We start from the raw sequence: 20,224 nt of genomic DNA, 5'->3' as shown, positions 1-20,224 counted from the left end.
CGATGCGGGGCTCAATCCCAGGACCCTGAGACCATGACCTGAGCCAAAGGCAGAGGCTTAACCCACTGAGCCACCCAGGCACCCCTATTCTATAAGTTTTAATCAGTTATATTACATTTACATTATAAAATTACCATTAAAACACATAGCCTTTTTTTTTTTTTAAGATTTTATTTGACAGAGGGAAACACAGCGAGAGAGTGAACACAAGCAGAGGGAGCGGGAGATGGAGAATTAGGCTTCCCTCCTAGGCCTGGAGCCCGATGCGGGGCTCTATCCCAGGACCCTGGGACCATGACCTGAGCCGAAGGCAGACGCTTAACTACTGAGCCACCCAGGCACTCCAAAACACATACTCTTTCGAAAAAGTAGGTGACATACTTGAATAAAGAGCTTATATGGGGTACGTGGATGTCATAGTTGATTCAAAGTCTGACTCTTGGTTTCGGCTTTACGTCGTGATGTCAGAGTCCTGAGATCTAGCCCTTTGTGAGGCTCTGTGCTCTGCATGGAGTCATCTTCAGTTTCTCTCTCTATCTCCCTCTGTATTGTCCCCCCCCACACACACCCCATCCACACAAGCTCACTCTCTCTCAAATCAAAATAAGTAGATACTAAATAAATAAATATACAGAACTTAACATTAAATTTACAAAGCTTGGAAGTAGTATAAGACCAGAGTTCACTGGTTATCCTGTTTTATAAGTGGCTTTTCATTTAAATAGGAACAATTTGGGTGAGCCATTCTTTCTGCTTTCTTTGAAATAATTTTGAGATTTACAGAAAATTACAAGAGTGGCACAGAGAACTCTAAAAGATGCCATTTACTAACTTTTAGCATTTTGGCACATCACTCTTAATGAATGAATCTACCCATCTATCATTCCATATATACACATGCACATAATAAATTTTTTTTTTTTTATAATTTTTTTTTTTAACTCTCTGGGCTTAGGCTGCATGTATAATGAACCTTTTCCTTTAAATATGGCGGTATGCAATTCTATAGAACAAGGATATTCTTTTTTTTTTTTTTTTACTTTTTAAGGTTTTATTTTTAAGTAATCTGTACCCCAAACCTGGGAATTGAACTTAGAACAGTTCCATGCTCTACTGAGCCAGCCAGAGGCTCCACTACAGAACAAGGATATTCTTATACAACCACAGTACAGTTAACAAATTCAGGAAATTTAGCATTGATGGAACATTTTTGCCTTCTATAGATTTTTGTTCTAACTTTATCAAATTTTTTTAATTTTTTTGTGTTTCCTCCCCTCTCTGAAATCTACTTTAGGGAAGGAAGTTAGTTGTCCTTTAGCTTTAATTTTCTCTAGTATGGAACACTTTTTCAGCTTTTGTCTTTTATGACATTAACATTTTGGGGGAATATAGGCCAGTTAGTTTATAGTATGTTCCTTACGATGGTTCCCCTTGATTTAAGTCCATTACTACCTGGAATACCATAGCAGTGATAGATATTCTGTCCTCAGGGAGTTAAATCTAAAAAAAAAAAAAAAAATGTTCATCGGTGTCTCATTAGTGATGTTAATTCTGATCACCTAGTGAAGATGTTGTTCAATCCATTTTATGGGCTCTATCTTTACCATTAGAAATAATAATCCGTCTCTAAGCAGATGCTTTAGGGTATATACGTATCCTGCTCTGTCAAACTTGGACCCAAAGATAGGGTTCTTACTAATTCCTGTCCATACTAATCTTTAATTTTGATGGTTCAAAGTAAGAATCAGCTTTTCCAAAGTATCTTGTCCTAAAAATTCAGCTTAACTTTGGAAACATTTTCTTACTTATTTTTGAGTTGGATCTGTATGCATTGCAAATAATCATTGCTAGTGTGTTTTAACTTAAGATGGTTTTTAAAACCTCTGTATTTATTTTTAATCCTTTGCTGCCCTCTGCAGGTCTATGGATATAAATCTTTGGAGCAAGGTAAGTACTACTAATTCTGCAGTTCCTAAGATGATGTATAAAAAGCTATTGAGAGCCAAAGTTGTAATACTCATACATTTATGATGTGCTGTTATAAATTAATGACTTTAGATTTTGAAATTGGTAGTTTTAAAACTGTCTTCCTAGAGCACGAGATTTATTATTGAAGTGATCCTTCTTCATAAGCTGTTAACATTATTGCACTGAAATTTGATTTACAGATCTAATAACTAATTTAAGAAACATATACACACACATATTTGTCTCTGTATAAATGAAATATAGATTAATTTTAAACTGCTGTTTTTTTAAGATATTAACTGCCTTTATGCAGGAAGTACAATTACCCTTACTGCTAAATTGCAAGAAATAGTTGTAGCTAAATAAAATAAATGTACATTATTAACTGGAATTCCCAATTTAAATATTTTTTAAGATCTAAATTTCACTGAATTCTGTTTTAAGTATTACACTGCCAAACTACACAGTTATAATTTATGATTGGGAAATGTGTATTTAGAAGTGGGTTTTTTTTTTTTTTTTTTTTACTAAATTTTTTTTTTATTGGTTTATTCATAAAATGTGTTTTCATTCAAAATTTGGTATTAAATGTAGCTATCTTGGATCTATTGTATGGTTGTAACTTCTGGTATGATGTATTTTCCACTTTCTAAACATATCTGTGTTGGTTAAAAAACAGTTTGTAAATGAGAATTTTTCCATTTTTGCTTTGTTTTTGAGTAATTTCTACCTTAACTATCCTTTGAATTGTCATTAAGTCCAGCATGATTTTCATGGTGGAGTGAAGTGGGATATGGTCAATTTTGCCTAATTTTCTGTATTAGCAAATTAATAGTAGTAGAAGTAATTGCATTTTGAGCTGTTAACACTTTAAATATGTGCTAGGCACAATTTTAAGAGCAAGTGCAATCATAGAATATACATAAAGTAGTTCAGCATTCCTAACTCATGTGACTTTGGAAAAGAGTCATATGTTTCCATTATTACTGTCTTCAGACTAAGGATGTCAGATACTGTGTTCAAAAGTTACAGTCCAGTACTGTAGGTTTTATAATCATTTTCATTTCAAAATACATATTTGGCTTTCTTCAGTTAAAATTTTGCCAGCAGAATTAATGTTGAAGAATATGTGTTATGTATGTCTTAGTATTTGTGCATTCAACTGATAGGAATCTGAGAACAAGCACATGAGAGCTTTTCACCCCTTTGATTTTAATGCCTTTAAAATAACTGGGAAAATGTCATTGGGGGGGAAAAAAAACTAAAAAAAAAAATTAAGCTGTTTAGTGATCCAACCAGTTTTACTTTATTATTTCTGTAATACTTTATTTAAAAGGAGGAAACTGGTCCAGTTTCAGGAAGACCAAAAACAACACGATGAGAAATAATACTGATTGATAATTCCTAAAAGCTATTTCCCGTTTATAACAGTTTATTTAAAACAATCTATAAACAAATCCATTTAGAGGGTTTCTTAGGGATATTTCATGAAACATTGAGTTTTCCTTCAACATGGGTTTGTTTTGTTTTTGTTTTTAAAGACAAACCTATTGTTTAAAAATGAAACAATTTCCTTGGCAGGTGGGGGTATTGCTGAATTACTGTGATATAGAATAATACCTTACTGGGGAGAGGCTTTATTATTTCAAGAATTCAATTTCAGATTGCATTTGTTCTTGTTTGCTTCTCTTGCTGCAATGCGTGCATTTTCTGTCTTACCAGATAACAGAACTGTTGTATAAGGATGGACGTTATTGCCAGGAGCCTCCAGGACCAACGGGTAGCGTTTCAATTTCGATGATTGTAACTTATCCACAAATCCATTCTTCTGTGTAATGATGGGCTAGAAGGATTACAGCAGTAAACATTTTCTTTTTGAAAGTGAAATTTGAAAACATTTGGTTATAAATCTTTATATTGATAACCACAACATTTTGAGACCTCTGAGGTGTTCGGTTTTATCACTGTAAATTGTTTTTAAAGACAGGGTTGGAGGCTTTTTTCTGGTTAGACACTGACGAAATGCTTTTTACAGCACGTGTGAAAATAGGCTTAAAGACCAGTCATTCTTAGTGTTTGTTATTTTAATGTTTTTGAGGTATAGTTAATTTTAAATGTATAAAATAGTAAAGGAGATCTTTAGGTTTTTCCCACTTAAGTATAATTTATTATCCAAAATACATTATTTTGACATTTAATGATTTTTGTTTTCCATATAATGAGGCCTAGAATAATACATGGCTTTCTTTAAGAAGGCACCCTTCTTGAAAGTTCAGATTTTCTATCCTAGGTATTAACACATGGCCCTATACATTTTATGCTTGAACGCATAGGAAAATTACTGTTGTTACAAAACATCTTTGTTAATCTTGGTTTTTCATTGGCTAATAGGCAGCTCTCCACAGGATTACTGTATCTGCTTATTAAAATTATTTAACTTTCTGTACTCAACATTTGACAGTCGTTTCTAATTTTATGTGTTCCCTAAATATTGCCCACAAAAAAATTAGTGCAGAAATGTATACAAAGCATTTATTTATTCTTCTTACTCGTGATTTGGACAGGAAATGGGTAAGGCCTTGGGCAGGACCACTTCTGTCACAGAGTGGTGGAAAAAAATAGATTGAAGTAAGATTCAGTACTGAAAAGCTGTCACTCGGTCTGAAAATAATTAATATTCCTTTCACTCACCAGTTAGATATGTGCTCCCAAACCACATAATCTCTATGCCTCAGTGATCAGTGTTGCCATTTCAGAGCCTCTCATCAGGGTGACATCTCACACCAAAATGATTTCTTATAAATTAATCTTGATAACATGACAGTCTCAGTAATTTTAGTGGAATGCTTTCTCTTGTTTTTTTTCCACAGAAGCTGTTGGCTATTTTCTTTATAACTTGATTGACAGCATGAGTGACTCAGAGGTACAGGCCAAGGAGGAGCGTTTGAGACAATACTTCCATCAGCTGAAGGAGATGGTACCATTTCATTTTTTGCTATATAATGCCTGTCCTGTCTGACATGTATCTATTAGATTTGAAATTGCTGCTTTTAAGTACAACCAGACCACTTCTCAATGACATACACGAGTTGGAGACTTAAATTATGTCTGGGATAATTTCTGTTAGACAAATTTCAGTTTGGTTGTCTAAAACTCAGCCTGTTTTTGTTTTTTTGTTTTTCCTCCTTTCCCTTTGCACAGAATGTAAAAATTCCTGAAAATATCTACAGAGGCATTCGTAATCTACTGGATAGCTACCATGTTCCTGAATTGATTAAGGTGTGTGTGGAATAGTAATCAACTTTTAAAAATGCTTAATTTGTATATAAAAGCGTGTTAAAATTGTATTTAACTATGATGCTTTTTGGCCAAAAACAGTTTACTTAAATGACAACCATTAAACGCTAGCTTTTCATTGATGGTTCATAAATACTGTTTATATATTGAAGGATATGTTTTAAATACTTATTACCACGGTTAATGAAGTATGAATAAAATTTCTGAAAGATTTTGAGAAGATGGAAAAATAGTAATATGAGCTGAAAGTTTTAAAATTCGCTTTTGACATTTGCTAATATATTTTTCCATGTATTTTCTAATTTTTATTTAAATCTCAATTTTAGGATGTTAATATATTGGTTGAAAGAGAGAAGATAGACTCTCGAAAAGTAAGTAGGTTTTTGAGTAGATTCTGCATGCTATAACCACATTTAAAGAGAATTCTACGTTGTGTCCTTATAAAACCAGTGGTTCTTAACATTTTTTCATCAGGGTACATCTAAGAAGCTGGTAAGAGCTATTCTGTTCCCTATCTCAGACAAATCAGCTGTATCTAAGAAATTTGTGTATGTACCTAGGAGCTTCAAAAATCCCTGGAGTTCATCCACAGATCCCCAGATTAATGTACTTCAGAGCATTTATGATACCTAGGAAAGGTCAGCTTAAAGGGAAGAGTGACAAGGGGTGCATTTTCTTTTTGTAGTAAATTTCTTTCCTTTTCTTTCTGTTCCTGTAGACTGTGCAGTTGCCATCATCTGTTTTGGAGTCTACACTTGAAAAACTAAAAGCTGCAAATCAACCTATAGGAGATGTCCTAAAGCAACTCATACTAGCGCTTTGTTCAGAAGAGGTAACATTTGTTTAAATATTTCAAATGTGCTATTAAGGTAAAAAAAATTCTTCATAGATAAAAGTAAGCAAAGCCAAATACAATATTTATGATTTTCACAATTGATTATTGTATGGCATGTGTGTGAAGAATGCAATTAAATGAAAGGTTAACTAATTTCAGCTACACCTTGAATGGCATGTTTTCGGGTTGCTGTAGTTTGTTTACGATAATCTGCAAAGTGAATGATAGTAACAGCCGTGATAGGTTTATCATACATGCCAAATGTCCTTTCAAGCCATGGCTCCGGTCTCTTATATCTAGATTGTCAAGCAACTGATACATGCAGTAGTCATTTGCAAGTCAAATATTACTGGGTTGTTAATGCAGGGATTGAAATTCCATTTTCCTGCTGGAAAAAAGCTCTTTCTGAGATAAAGGGTCTCTTGCCTTTTTTCAGCAGGCGTCCAGCTGTACTTTGTGTTCATTTTAGTGTGTGCCTGCAATTTGCGGTATTTCACTAGACTTTTTCAGTTTCTGGTTCAATATGATTTGGTCGTATGCCTGTGTTTTTAGGGGAAAAAAACATAACTGACTTTAAGATTATAACATAGTACTGTTGAATTCTAAAAGATTTTTTCACTTTGCTTGGATATTAAACTAGACTCTGAGAAACTTTGCCATGATACATATTTCTGTGTATGGCAATTGGACTGTGAGTGGGGGGCTGGCTTTGTACATATTTAATTTGGACATCTTTTTTATAATACCTACAAAGCTAAAATATCAAATTTGGCACAGCAACTTCTTTTGCATTACATGTAACAAATCTTTTAAACCCTATAGACGTATTTTGCCTGCTTTTTGAAAGGTAAATAAAAATACAAAGGAGGAAGATGAAGTTAATAACATAGATCCATTTGTTTTTAAAGTGCTATTAACTTTTCTGTACTCTGAATGCTAAACCTAGAGGTTGTTCATTTTTACTTTTGTGTCATTTCTTACTTCTTTTTTACTTCTGTCCTTTATTTTAGAACATGCAAAAAGCTCTTGAATTGAAAGCAAAATATGAATCCGACATGGTTGTTGGTGGCTATGCTGCTTTAATAAATTTGTGCTGTCGCCATGATAATGCAGAAGATGCATTGAACCTGAAACAAGAATTGTGAGTACCCTGGCACTGAAGCAAATCATCAGCATTTATGCTGATAGACAGTACTTGATGGATCATGTAAATTGAATATTACTCCTACAGAATGTAATTTTTAAAAATTCTTTTTGTCCGTGTTTTTAGAATTTCATAATATGCCTCCCTTTGATTAATTATGGCTTGTTTTCAGCAAGGAGTCTTTGTTTAAGTATGATAAGACATCTTGTCCCTTAAAGCCAAGGTTTTTTCCCCATTGACTATATAACTGCAGATCACACAAGGGGTGATGGTAACTATTTTATAAGGCTTAACATTTCCCTTTCTCTATAGTGTGAACAACATTCTGTCCATTTCTCAGGTATCTTTAGTTTCCCATCATTATAGAGTTACTAATTAAAAATATGTCCTTTGGAGTATTTCAATGTTTATGACAAAGTTAGAATCACCCAAAGTGCTGTGAAGCAAAAGAATTCCTTCATTTTTATCATTTGCAGATGGGGTGATGCAATATATGTGTAGTGGTAGATTTTTACTTCTTTTGTCACTTTGAATATAATGGTATGTGCATTTGAATATGGCTTCAAAAATACACCTTCACTGAAATGTAGAGGCCTATGTTAATAATAATTCAGAACAACTGATGCATTTTTGAAAAGGATAAAATGGCTATTGCAGTTCTTTTCACATTCAACTTTTAAAATGTGCCTTTAATTTCTAGTGACCGTTTAGATTCATCTGCTGTCCTTGACACCGGCAAGTACGTAGGCCTTGTAAAAGTATTGGGAAAACATGGCAAGCTCCAAGGTAAGTCACATAAAGGAAATGTGTGATGCAAGTATCTTGCCACTGGAATAACATGCGAATTGATATTAATGGTATATCATGTCCTGCAAAGTGCTTGAACACTTTGCATACAAATTTGCATGTGAATCCATCCAGAGCTGCATGGACAGTGTAGGCCATTAGTTTTAATGGATTGGCAAGCTTGTCATTTGCATTTGCACAGCTCAGTGCTTTTTGCATTTCTACAGCTAGTTTTTATTAGCATTGCTGTTTGGATTGAGTTTGAAGATCATGACTTATGGCACAATTTGCTGATATGCCTGCACTAATGGCTTTGTTTTTGCTTAAGAACATCTGAAGGCTGAACATAAAACCTATAAACATAACCTTTATTTAAGAATATGAATTTTGCTGTAGTCTTTGTCTTAACTTTTAATAACATTATCAAAAATACATACTTTAGTAAGTTTTTATTTAGAAGTTTGCAGAGAAAACCTCATTGATTGTATAGCTGATATGCATTCTCTAATTTGCTTATTGTTGAGATAATGCTAAGCCTAATTACTTACACTTGATCATATCTTCTTACTGTTACGTGTTTCTTATATTTCTCATTGGGTTTTATTCCTATTTTAGCCTTCCTTTCTTCCCTTTTATTTCTAGAGAATGTTTTCTAAAAATTTTTTATAGTGAAAAAATGTGTGGAGAAAATACTTGATTTGAATGTTGGATTTTTTTTTTTAGGAAGTCTTTCTAACAGAAAACTCTTTATAAGGTTTAGTCTGCTTTTCTAAAATCACTTTTCGTGAAGCGGTCAAAACATTTTGTCTGTGCAATAATTAAAAACAACATTATAAAAATGCACTTATTCCATATCCTAAAATGTTTGTTTCTGCCTTCCTAATGAAGCTTAATGAATCTAATGTATTAACATGCAGTCTTTTGGAAAGCTTTCATTGGCTCTGCTTGGCTAATTAGTATCGACATAGCAAACAGGCCCTATCGGTATCAGACCATTAGTCTGGCTGTATATACAGTGTAAACACATCTTTATTATCTGGCCTCCTGACAAGCCATCTGCTGAAGAAACAATGATGTGATTTAGCAGATGTTAGCTCTGAGCGATAAAAGCATCCATTTAGGAGGATCTTACAGCTATAGGGCAGACCGTACAGGGTTATGTGGTGCAGAGTGGGCACACAGTCCCTATCTATAATTTGTAGTCAAAGTTGCAGGGAAATGATAAAACCATGCTATTGTGGATTTATAATTGTAGTCTCGTTTAGAAATGCAAGTAGTAATTAACTTGAAATCGGCATTATACACTAGAATTTACATTCCTGCTGGGCTTGAAATGCTGTTTTAATAGCAGTTTGTTTTCCCTACATGAAATTACCTAAGGGTCTTTTGTGTTACTTCATTGTAGATGCTATTAACATTCTAAAGGAGATGAAAGAGAAGGATGTTCTTATCAAAGATGCAACAGTCTTGTCCTTTTTCCACATCCTAAATGGCGCAGCTCTAAGAGGTGAAACTGAAACAGTGAAACGGTTGCATGAAGCCATCATGACACTAGGGTTAGCGAAACCATCCTCAGCCTTAAGTTCCCCATTGGTCACTCTGTATCTGGAAAAGTAAGTTAATTGAATTTTGAATTTTAAATGTTGGCATTAAAATAATGAGTCTGATTATTTGGGGATTATGTTTTGTCAGTACTTTGTGCTCCTTGGAAGCCTTGGGGGGTGTTTGCCATGGAATGAGAGGACTTAATATGGACTGGTTGACCTTTAAAATGACCAGCAGCCCTGTCTGTGGTCCTGTGGGTTGCTTCTCCATGAAATGGTCTGTGGTGATTTTTTTTTGTGGGGCGTGTGATGACAGTACATGAAATTGAATCTAATTTTTCCCAGTTTTGAGCCTTATAGGTCTTAATTATTAATATAAGAAGGAAGGATTCTCTGGGGCTTTTGATTATGCATCGTGACTGTCATTCAGGTGATAATGTAGCAGCATCTCTTCAGTTCTCCTTTTCTCCATGTGGTATTTGATTTTAATAGCATGTGCCAATACAGTGACTGTAGCTTCCATTAATACTGTAGAGGATGTCTCTGTGTCTTGAGGGGGGTGGGGAGGAGGAAGGTGAATTTTGTTGATATGGTGAGGTTTCTGGAGTTTGAAATTTTTTACATTTGAAATGCTGAAGTTGGTGCCCAATTTAAGATATTATTTGCAATGCAAATCGTTAAAATCAACCTTACATTCTTGTAAGTGAAACATTTACTAAAACCATTAAGCATCCTTTATTATCTTGTTTTCTTTTCATGTTTGTTTTCCTTTTTTTAAAAATTTCCTAGATCTTTCTTCTTTGTCGTCTTTTTCATGGCTTAATGCAGTTTTTAATCTGCCTATTTTGTGATCGGGAATTCCTGATTTTATTTATTTCATTTTCATTCCAGTGTAGTTAACATAGAGTTATATTAGTTTCAAGTGTACAGTATAGTGATTCAACACTTCCTTATATTGCTCAGGGCTCATCATGATAAATGTATGGGATTTTTCTGATTTTGGTATGGATGTGGCCCTGTCAATGCCAGGAGAAAAATTAAAAGATACATCTTAATAGTTCTTATATTCTTCCCAAATTTATGATGGTTTTTCTTTATTTATTAGAGGGTATAATTAATTGAATATAATGAATGATTCAGTATTGAATTTAAAATGGGAAATCAAAATTATCTCAGCTCCATGTTTGGAAATGGGGGTATACATATTTATACACACACAGATAATTCCACATATATGTTTGATGAAATAATTTCTTTGCCATCCAATCGAAAAATAGTTTATCGAGTTAGGTGATTGGCCAGATCTTAACCTCTACAATCTCAGCATTACATCCTTTTAAAGAAATAGTGATTCAAACAATTACCGTGTTACTGAGTTCTCATGTTCACAGCCAACTTTATATAGAAATCCTATAATTAATATGCTTCCTACTAGAATTTTTTTGATTATTTGAAAGACCCATCTCTGCAAATTGCATGTGGAGCTTTGCATAGGGATTTGAAAGAAATGGGCCCTGTGCCCAGAAGAATTAGGCCCTCCTCCTCTATTGGGCAAAAATAAAATAATTTATAATGAAAATGAGGCCATTGTAGAAAAGTATCTTACAAATAGAAATACTTTGAAGACAGAGAAGACATGAAAGTTTTCTGAAAGAGGTCTGCAGATGGGGCTCATGAACCAAGGAGAGCTTACTCACAGGAAAATGGAAATACCATGGGATTCAGATGTTAACCTGGAACATCCTCTGTGTTTCTGATTGCAGAGTACAGTCAGAGATTTGTATGTCTCAGTAAAATGTGGCTGTCCCTGTTAATTGGGCTAGAGAAATCTGAATTAGTATCTTTTCTTTTATGATTTCTTAACTACTTTCAGATATATCAAGAAATTATTACCTACTATTTTGATTTGCCTAGTCTTTTTTTGCTATCTTTGCTTTGCAGAGGCAGTCTCCATGGCAAGATCTTTCAGTTCATCGTAATAAAAAGGTTTTTGTTGACTGTTAGAGTCATGAGAATAATAAGGAAGAGATAAAGGAAATTTCATGTTTATAAAGTAGCAGAAAACAGTAGTAGCACCTCTAGTCTGTGATAAGTTGGGGGAAAAATTATCTTTGAAAACTTCTTTGCAGTTGTGTTTTCCCGAACTGATGGAAGATAACTAATTCAGAATCATGACAAGTACAGTACAAGGATTAACTACACTAGCCTGCCAAAAAGTCCACATGTATTTGATTTGATTAAATATGTTTTATCTTCAGTAATATCATGTAATTGACCTCAGCAAGTGTGAGCTCATTTGGAGAATGAGCCTTTTTTATTCAGATTTGAGATAAAAGTATGAAATGCATTTCAGAACATCATACAAAATCTTCATCTTTTCATTCAAAGACAAGCATCTTTTTGGAATGTCACTGCAAAGACTCTAAAGAGACTGTCCCTTAAATATTGTAATTCTGGAACAAATCCATGAAATTGGGCTTTTCAGAAAGATGATCTTTTAAGATTCAGTAAGATCTTAATTTTGAGGCTGACTTTTCTAGGAGAAAGTAATCCTGTGTCAATTTGTTATTTGGAAAATGTATAAAAAAACTTTATGGGTGTGAGGAAAAAACATTTTGTTTCTGTTTATTTGCAAAGGAAAATACAAAATAACAGGTTTGCACAATTGTTAAGAAGTTGGTAAACTAATCTGTTTCTGTATTATCAAAATGGAAAGATAATGCAGAGTTGAACAAAACTTTCATGTGTTTCGTTTCGTTAGAATTATTTTATAAGCCACATCTCTGTGTGTAGTCCAGATGAATGTTATTTTAAACATTTTTTTGGTAACTACTTAAAACAATTTTTTTTACTGAAATCCTACCTGATCCTGGAAGATAATCTGGGTCTTCCGTATTAAGGAAGGAAAAAAACGCTTTAAAATAGGTTAAAAGACCTTTTGGTTAGTCTTCATGTGCTGGTAAAGGAAATGAAATTAATAAAAGCTGGGCCATTAGGTTTAAAAGCATAAAAATTGGTATGATATAGTTTCAGATTCACTTGTTTTATAGCTTATCTGTTTTGGTTTCATTGCATATGAACAATATCTGAAGCTGTTTAACTGGATTATTTAGTGCAGATGATCAAAGAAGCTTTAATTTCTGCTTTCCATTAAGAACTTTTCTGTGCTGATTTGTGCTATAATCTGTATGTGCCCACATGCATTTCATTTAAGTGAATCATAGACTTAGTATATTTAATCCTCCCAGAACTCTTGCTAAGTTAATCTTGAGTTCTTCATAAAGGTCACAATTTCTGTAAGATGAACCTATAATCATAAAAGTTTTAAAACTCACTGTAGCACTTTAAAATGTTATGTAAGTGGGAAATACACTTTTTAAAATGCTGGTTATTCTGTCATATACACTCCCCTTCAATTTTAGCATCTTCATTTGTACTGGATACTTTTATTATTTATGGGAATGCTTGCCTTGGAGAGTAAAACTCTTTATGTGCTGAAAGGAAATTAAGGAGGTTTGGCTCTTTTACTCCATTATTGCAATTAAGAATTTAGCATCATCAGTGCCAAAGGACAAAAGTGGTTCATTTGCCCTAGGGGGACAGGACAGTGATAAGATGATTTTTCGTCAAGGATCATTGGGTCGTAATTAAGTTACATTCATGGCTATTGCTTTTTGAAGGATGATTGGTAAATGACAGGCTTCATGTGCTTAGTACGGACAGTGTTCAGTAGGGTTTTTTTCTGCCTCTGTCAGAAAATCCTGTTGAGCCTGATAATGTAAATGTGGCATTTTATTCTGAACAAAAGAGCAGGGAAATGAGCTATCTTGTCTAATCATTCAGTTGTTTAACACCGACTTCCAGTTTAGACTCAATTGGCTGGAAAGCACTTGACATGTGAAGTTAGTGCTGTTCGGAACGCATGTTTGAGTAAATTTTAAAGTAAGTGACAGCTAAATTGTACCTAGGGAAATTACAAAGCCTTCAACACAGTTAATTTTTTGGGGAGGATTAGTTGTAATTGCAACACCAGTCTCCTTGAAGATTCCTCATTTATAGATGATGAACAAGAAAAAAAAACATTTAGCTCTTTCAAAGGCTGGTTCTCTTAACAATAATTTTTACGAAGATGCTTTCTCTTGAACTGATTTCTCTTTACACTGAACAACTGCTTAAGATTTACAGAATAGTTTGTTTTTAGAGTGTTGAAGTGTTTTTTTGCCTTGTTTTAAACTTTTTTCCTCCCATAAACTCCCCTTTTCTCTACTGATTTCAGATTTTGAGAGCTTTTCAAGTCAGTAATCCCTTTAGGTAAATTGCCACTTCACTAACACTTTATGCATAATGTTGAAGCACTTTATTCCAATTAAAAATTAATATTTGTCTTTTTTTTTGGTGGTTTAAAGTAAGTATCCTCTCTGAATTGGAAAGTAAGTTACTATAAAGAGATTAAGTTTGAAGTTGATAGGTGAATATAGATAGTTGCCACTAGTCATTCTTGTTCTAACAGTATGGGATTTTGTGAAATGCATTTACAATTTTTACAGTTAGGAATGGTGAGGAATTTGACTTAGGAGTGCTTTGTGTCCTGGTATCATTGTGTAGATATTTTTATGATCAGTGGATGCCTCATATGAATGTATATCGAGTATTTGTTTTTTTGTCAGTGACAGTAGAGCATACTTTAATTCCATTAATACTGAGTAAAACTAAAGGTGGTATCAGATTTGCCATATGGGCTTCAAAAGCTTACAGTTTTAGAAGTTCCTCCATGAAATAATGCAAAGTTACAGTTTGTAGTGTGGAGTATAGGGCCATGTGCCCTTAAAAAAGTGAGTTGGAGAGTCTGGAGTATACTTTAATATGGGCCAAGTACATCGAAATTAATAAGTAAAACTCTTAGTAGTAAATCTTTTTTTAAAAGATTTATTTGAGAGAGTGTGAGCCATGTACACATAGGTCTGGGTGGAGTTAGAGGAGAGAATCTCAAGCAGACTCTGTGCTGAGCGTAGATCCTGATGCGGAGCTTGATCTCATAACCCTGAGAGTATGACCTGAGTTTAAAACTGAGTCGGGGGGTGCCTTGGTGGCTCAGTGGGTTAAAGCCTCTGCCTTTGGCTCAGGTCATGATCCCAGGGTCCAGGGATCGAGCCCCACATCCGGCTCTCTGCTTGGTGGGGAGCCTGCTTCCCCCTCTGTCTCTGCCTGCCTCTCTGCCCATTTGTGATCTCTTGTCTGTGAAACAAATAAATAAAATCTTAAAAAAAAAAAAAAAAAAAAAACAGACACTTAACCAACTGAGCCACCCAGGCACCCCAATAAAAAAAACTCTCTTTTAACTGTTCTAATTACCTACTGGACTCAGCCTCTGGTATATATTTGTTCTTAAAATGTAGAATTATAGAATCTTTCTTTTTCCTGTTCTTCTTTCATGGACTTACAGAATTTTGATAAAGCTTATATTAATTTGCATCAATCAGATTTTTAAAAATTATTGCTTACTTATTGACATACAGTTTCATTCATGAAGATTGTTTTATGTACTTCATTGAAGTATTTTGAGGAGGATCTAATTGAAAGAAAGTTGTAGGGACGCCTGGGTGGCTCAGTTGGTTGGGCGGCTGCCTTCGGCTCGGGTCATGATCCCGGCGTCCTGGGATCGAGTCCCACGTCGGGCTCCTTGCTTGGCGGGGAGCCTGTTTCTCCCTCTGCCTCTGCCTGCTATTCTGTCTGCCTGTGCTCTCTCCACCCCCACTCTCTGATAAATAAATAAAATCTTTAAAAAAAGAAAGAAAGAAAGAAAGTTGTAGTGGGTTTGCCTTTTTTTTTTTTTTTAAGAGATATAAGTATGTTATAGAGTTGGCTTTCCTTTAGCATTATTTGAAGTGTGTGAAAGCAGAGGCTAAATTTTTATCAGGAATGGGCTTAAAAATTTGTAACACGTTTGTATATAAAGCTTTCAGAATTATGAATACATACTGAAGTAAGCATAGAACCACAAGTTGTTTTGCATCCAGAATTAATGTTACCAATAAGATTTCTTCAAAACATTACTGTTTTTTTAGAGTAGGGTTTTAAATCTACTGTAGTTTATTAAAGTATACCAAGGAAGTCTCAGAATCATCTTAGATCACAGTACCTAGAAGTACACAGAGTGGTAAAGTGCTGTCCCACATCTCAGGTATAAAGCAGTATCCACTTTTTTCCTTTGGATATTTTGCTGTTCTTGCTGACTTCATCTTGCCTAGAAGAAATGGTACTTTAGCGTGATGATTTTCTCTGCCAGTGTGATACATTTGAGTTGAAATCTCATAAGCTCCAATACATAGAACCTCTCTAATCAGAGAATTCGAACTGGGAGGGAACCCACAGGTTCCTTGAGTTCAGCCATTGTGATAATCTGCTTTTCATCATCACTTCTGGAAATTTATCACATGGCTACAGCCGAGCCAGGACTTAATAAGTGGGATTGAGATTCAAAAGTCCTGTGAGAATATAACTGTTTTCGTAGCAGTGTCAATTTTAGATACTTTTTAATGTTTTTCATTTTTATCACCCAGGTTTTTAAGCTTTAGTAGGAAAGATTAATGATGACATCATATTATATGAGAGATGAACATTTTTCTCTCTTTTTAATATGTGATTCAAGCACGAGTCAGAATGTAAATGATAGGGATTGTGAGAAGAACGGACTAATTATTAGTTCATTTCTTTTTTTTTTTTCCCTCCCCAGTTCAGTAGTTCATTTCTGTCATCAGTCCACTTATATGAAATGTTTCATTATAGATTTCTAACTCATTTTGTTGGCAACCTGAGAGCAGTGACAGTGGTACTTAAAATCACTAACAAATATATGAATTATTTCCATTTTGCTATTCTTGTCGTTTCTGTTGTTGTTCTGAGGATGTATAATCTTCAGAAGCATGTATTTGGAGACCAAAGGCTATTAACATGTCTCTTTGATTGACAGAACAATTATTCATTCATTTATTGATAGCTTTGACCTAATGTAGGGGAAATACAGTTGAGACACACTGTTCTAGTTTGGGAATTGATCAGAGAAAGTGGATCATTAAAAAAATCAGTATGTGTTAGTTCTCTTGAAAACATCTTAGTAGTTTTTCATTAAATGGAATTGTAGAAGGCTAATAACTGAACCTGTGTCTGAAGCAAAGGGGAAATACTGATTATATAAAGGTTTATATCATATGTGGTAGCTTCTGTAGCATTTCTCTTGTATGACAGTAATCTAGCCTGCAACATCTACTTGCGGTTTTGAAATTAACCTGTAATTTAGTCTTCACCCCAAATGACAAAAATTCAAATGACTCTGTGGGGTGCCGGAAGATGCACTGTAAACAGGGCTTGGGAAGGGGATAAGGTAGAGAGCTCTGGCAGGATCGGCTGGCTTTCACTGTGTCAAGTATTATTGCAATAAAATTAACACTTCTTCCTGGTATTTTCCTTTTAGTACAGCTTAAAATCTTAATCTAGATAAAATAGTAATTCAGTCTCGGGCAACATAACATTTGTATAATGGACCAAAATGTTAGGGCTTCAGCAGAAATTTTAAAAATGCTTTCCTCCTTTTGAAAACTATGGCATGTGAGAGAAAGGTGTTTTTTCCACGGAGCCTGTCAAGAACTGTCACTAACCACATATCTCTCTATATTTCATACTTTCTTTTCAAAAATTTTTAATTTCTTATTCCACATTGCACCACCTTATTAGATTAAACAGGCAGCAGTGTTGTCACTGGAGCATAAAGTGCGAGTAGATGTAGTCAACAGAAAGTGGGAAGTGGGAAGGCAGTGCCTTCCTCTGTTTACCCTAGTAACCTTGGGCCAAATCATTCAGTCTTTACATGCTTTAATTTCCTCATCTGTTTAAAAATAAAGGAGGGTGGCATGTAGAATTGGATCACATAATTTCTACAGTTTTTCCAAAGTCTTACATATTTCTCATACTGTCATTTTCCTTTTAAAGGAAAAGGTAGTTTTTGGGGACTCAAAAGACTGCATTTCCACTCTCTCAAGAAATTCTGACTTAATGAAAATATTGAAAGATAATTTTTTTGTTTGTTACCACAGAAGAGAAACCTTGACTTTACAACGGGAAATGATTTTTTCTTTTAAAGATTTTATTTTTAAGTAATCTCAACATGGGGCTCAGACTCACAACCCTTAAATCAAGAGTCTCATGCTCCATTGACTGAGCCAGCCAGGTGCCCCTGGAAATAATTTTTAAAAGCTTCCCTTCAAATGAGGGTTCTCCTAGAATTCACTGATCTTAAGAATGTCTGAGTTTTTAGCCACAGTAAGTTTCTGTATATATGAATCCTGAAGTTATTTTCTCCTTCTCCTGTCTGGAGAGGTGGCAGTACTAAAAATAGGATGATAGAGTTGTAAATACTTGAAAATTCCTTGGTAACTGCTGATAGATATTTCTTAATGTTTCCTAAATCTAGAATTTTTGAGGATAGTAAATACATATAAGTAGTTAGAAAAAATATTTGATAGTAGTCCTTGTTTTTAGAAATAATGTATTTTTATGGCAACTTAATAGATGAAATCAGATTTTTTAAAAAAGAATTTATTTATTTATGTATTTAAAGAGCAGGAGTGAGGACATGGGTGTGTGAGCATGGGGGGTGCAGAGGGACAGGCGGACTCCCTGCTGAGTGTGGATCCTGGTGTGGGGGCTCGATCCCAGGACCCTGAGATCATGACCTGAGCTGAAACTGAGTTAGACCCCCAACCGACTGAGCCACCCTGGCGCCCCTGAAATCAGATTTTATTATTTATTATTTATTAAATTTTATTTTTTTGAAAGAGAGAGAGACACTCAGCGAGAGAGGGAACACAAGCGGGGGTGGGGGAGTAGGAAAGGGAGAAGCAGGCTGCCGGCAGGGGCAGAGCAGGGAGCTCTGCCGAGCTCTGTCCCAGAACCCTGGGATCATGACCCTGAGCCAAAAGCAGACGCTTAACGACTGAGCCACCCACGTGCCCTGAAATCAGATTTTATTTATAATAATCTCAGAGTATCCCTTCATTTATTTGTACTTTTTTGAAAAGAGTGCTATTTAGGGGGGCCTGGGTAAGCATCTGATTCTTGATCTTAACTCAGGTCTTGATCTCAGAGTCAGGAGTTCAAACCCCATGTTGGGCTCCATGCCCAACTTAAAATAAAAATAAAAAGACTGCTATTTTGCAAATGAAATAATGAAAGGTGAAGGAAAGAAAATAGAGAAAGTAACTTACTGATGTCTGTACTCAGAACATTTATTTATACTATATAAGGATTGTTTCTCTCTTATTCCATTTTGCCTTTTTTAAAGCTCAAATGGATACATTTTGACTGCTCATGGTTGTGGGTCTAGATATATTTTATTCATTGTTCATATTTTGATGTTTCCAAGGGATGACTTAGGTGCTGCTCTGGAAGTCGCCATCGACTGCTATGAAAAATATAAAGTATTACCAAGGATTCATGATATCTTATGTAAACTGATAGAGAAGGGCGAGACTGATCTAATTCAGAAAGGTTGGTCACCTCCAATATCTTGCTGTAGTTGTTTTTCCCCTCTTGCTTATTTAATCTCAATGAATTGCTGTGAAGAGAAAATTTAACGGGAAGGGAAGCACATCCAGGGAAACTTTCTTCTAAAATAAAAAGGACAGGATCAGCTAGATTTTCAGTGTTGTCAATATCCTTGATTTTAATAACTACTCATTTTGTATAGTTGCCTCTGTTATTTTTTGCTCTGCTTCTTGGTGATCTGCCTTTTCTGAGGAGTTGTTCCCACTTATCCTCACCAGTTCTCTTTGAAGCTAGTCGTAGGTACTTAACTGTTGTAAATGTATGCTGTCAGGTAAGGAATGTGATGGAAAATTGGTTGATACAGTGCTAGTTTTCAAGTTACTGTAAATATTTGTTTTAAAGTTTTTTTTTATTTGTCCAGAACTTCAAGTGATAATTTGTTTCTTTGTATATTGTTTTCTTCTACTTTCTAGCGATGAACTTTGTGAGCCAAGAACAAGGTGAAATGACGATGCTGTATGATCTCTTCTTTGCCTTCCTACAAACAGGAAATTACAAAGAGGCCAAGAAGATCATTGAGGTATGGTTTTTAACTACAGGATTCTAATGGTACAGCTGTTTATACTCTTAATTGGAATATGTTTAAAATTTTTAACCTTTAATTACCGTTGTTCTGATTCATGTTAATATAATTCAGTCCCAATAATGGGGGCTGGGGGGGGTTGCTCGGCCAGCTTCTTTATTGTATATAATTACAGCTCAGTAAAGGCAGCCTGGTTGTATATTGAATTTGTTTCCTCACTTTGTTAAATTCACTGTTATGTATCAGAATGATATTTGCATATTAAATCTTGGATTGTGGAACAATTAAATTAAACTGACATTCCTGGGTGTAAAGTTGCTAATCCTCTTTGCCAAGGAATTCTTTGTTCTTAAAAGCGGTGGAATTTAATTTGCTGCAGACCATGCTCAGATTTATTTGTAATGCTTGTCTACAAGTTAATCAGCCAAACAAGTGCTGCCTGCAACTGTTTGGCATTTAATTTAAAATTTCTTCCTCTTCTTCTCCTTTTCTCTTTTTTTAAACTATGGTAAGCAGCTTATGGGAAA

The 20,224-nt window shown here is 34.7% G+C and overlaps 1 protein-coding gene across 1 annotated transcript in view; it reads left to right on the top strand.

The window, feature by feature from the left end:
- LRPPRC (leucine rich pentatricopeptide repeat containing) overlaps positions 1–20,224 on the top strand; it is a 103,789-nt gene that overhangs the window by 43,596 nt on the left and 39,969 nt on the right. The window contains exons 15-25 of the mRNA XM_082746943.1: positions 1,920–1,947; positions 3,691–3,748; positions 4,839–4,945; positions 5,170–5,247; positions 5,592–5,636; positions 5,984–6,097; positions 7,111–7,241; positions 7,945–8,030; positions 9,436–9,643; positions 18,993–19,117; positions 19,588–19,694. Of these exons, the coding sequence (XP_082603069.1) occupies positions 1,920–1,947; positions 3,691–3,748; positions 4,839–4,945; positions 5,170–5,247; positions 5,592–5,636; positions 5,984–6,097; positions 7,111–7,241; positions 7,945–8,030; positions 9,436–9,643; positions 18,993–19,117; positions 19,588–19,694 (1,087 nt within the window). The remainder of the gene's footprint in view (positions 1–1,919; positions 1,948–3,690; positions 3,749–4,838; positions 4,946–5,169; positions 5,248–5,591; positions 5,637–5,983; positions 6,098–7,110; positions 7,242–7,944; positions 8,031–9,435; positions 9,644–18,992; positions 19,118–19,587; positions 19,695–20,224) is intronic.

Source organism: Mustela nivalis (genome assembly GCF_964662115.1).
Source record: "Mustela nivalis genome assembly, chromosome: 8".
Lineage (NCBI taxonomy): Eukaryota > Metazoa > Chordata > Mammalia > Carnivora > Mustelidae > Mustela > Mustela nivalis.
Note: the sequence above shows the minus strand (reverse complement) of the source record. Positions and strands in the feature narration are given on the sequence as shown.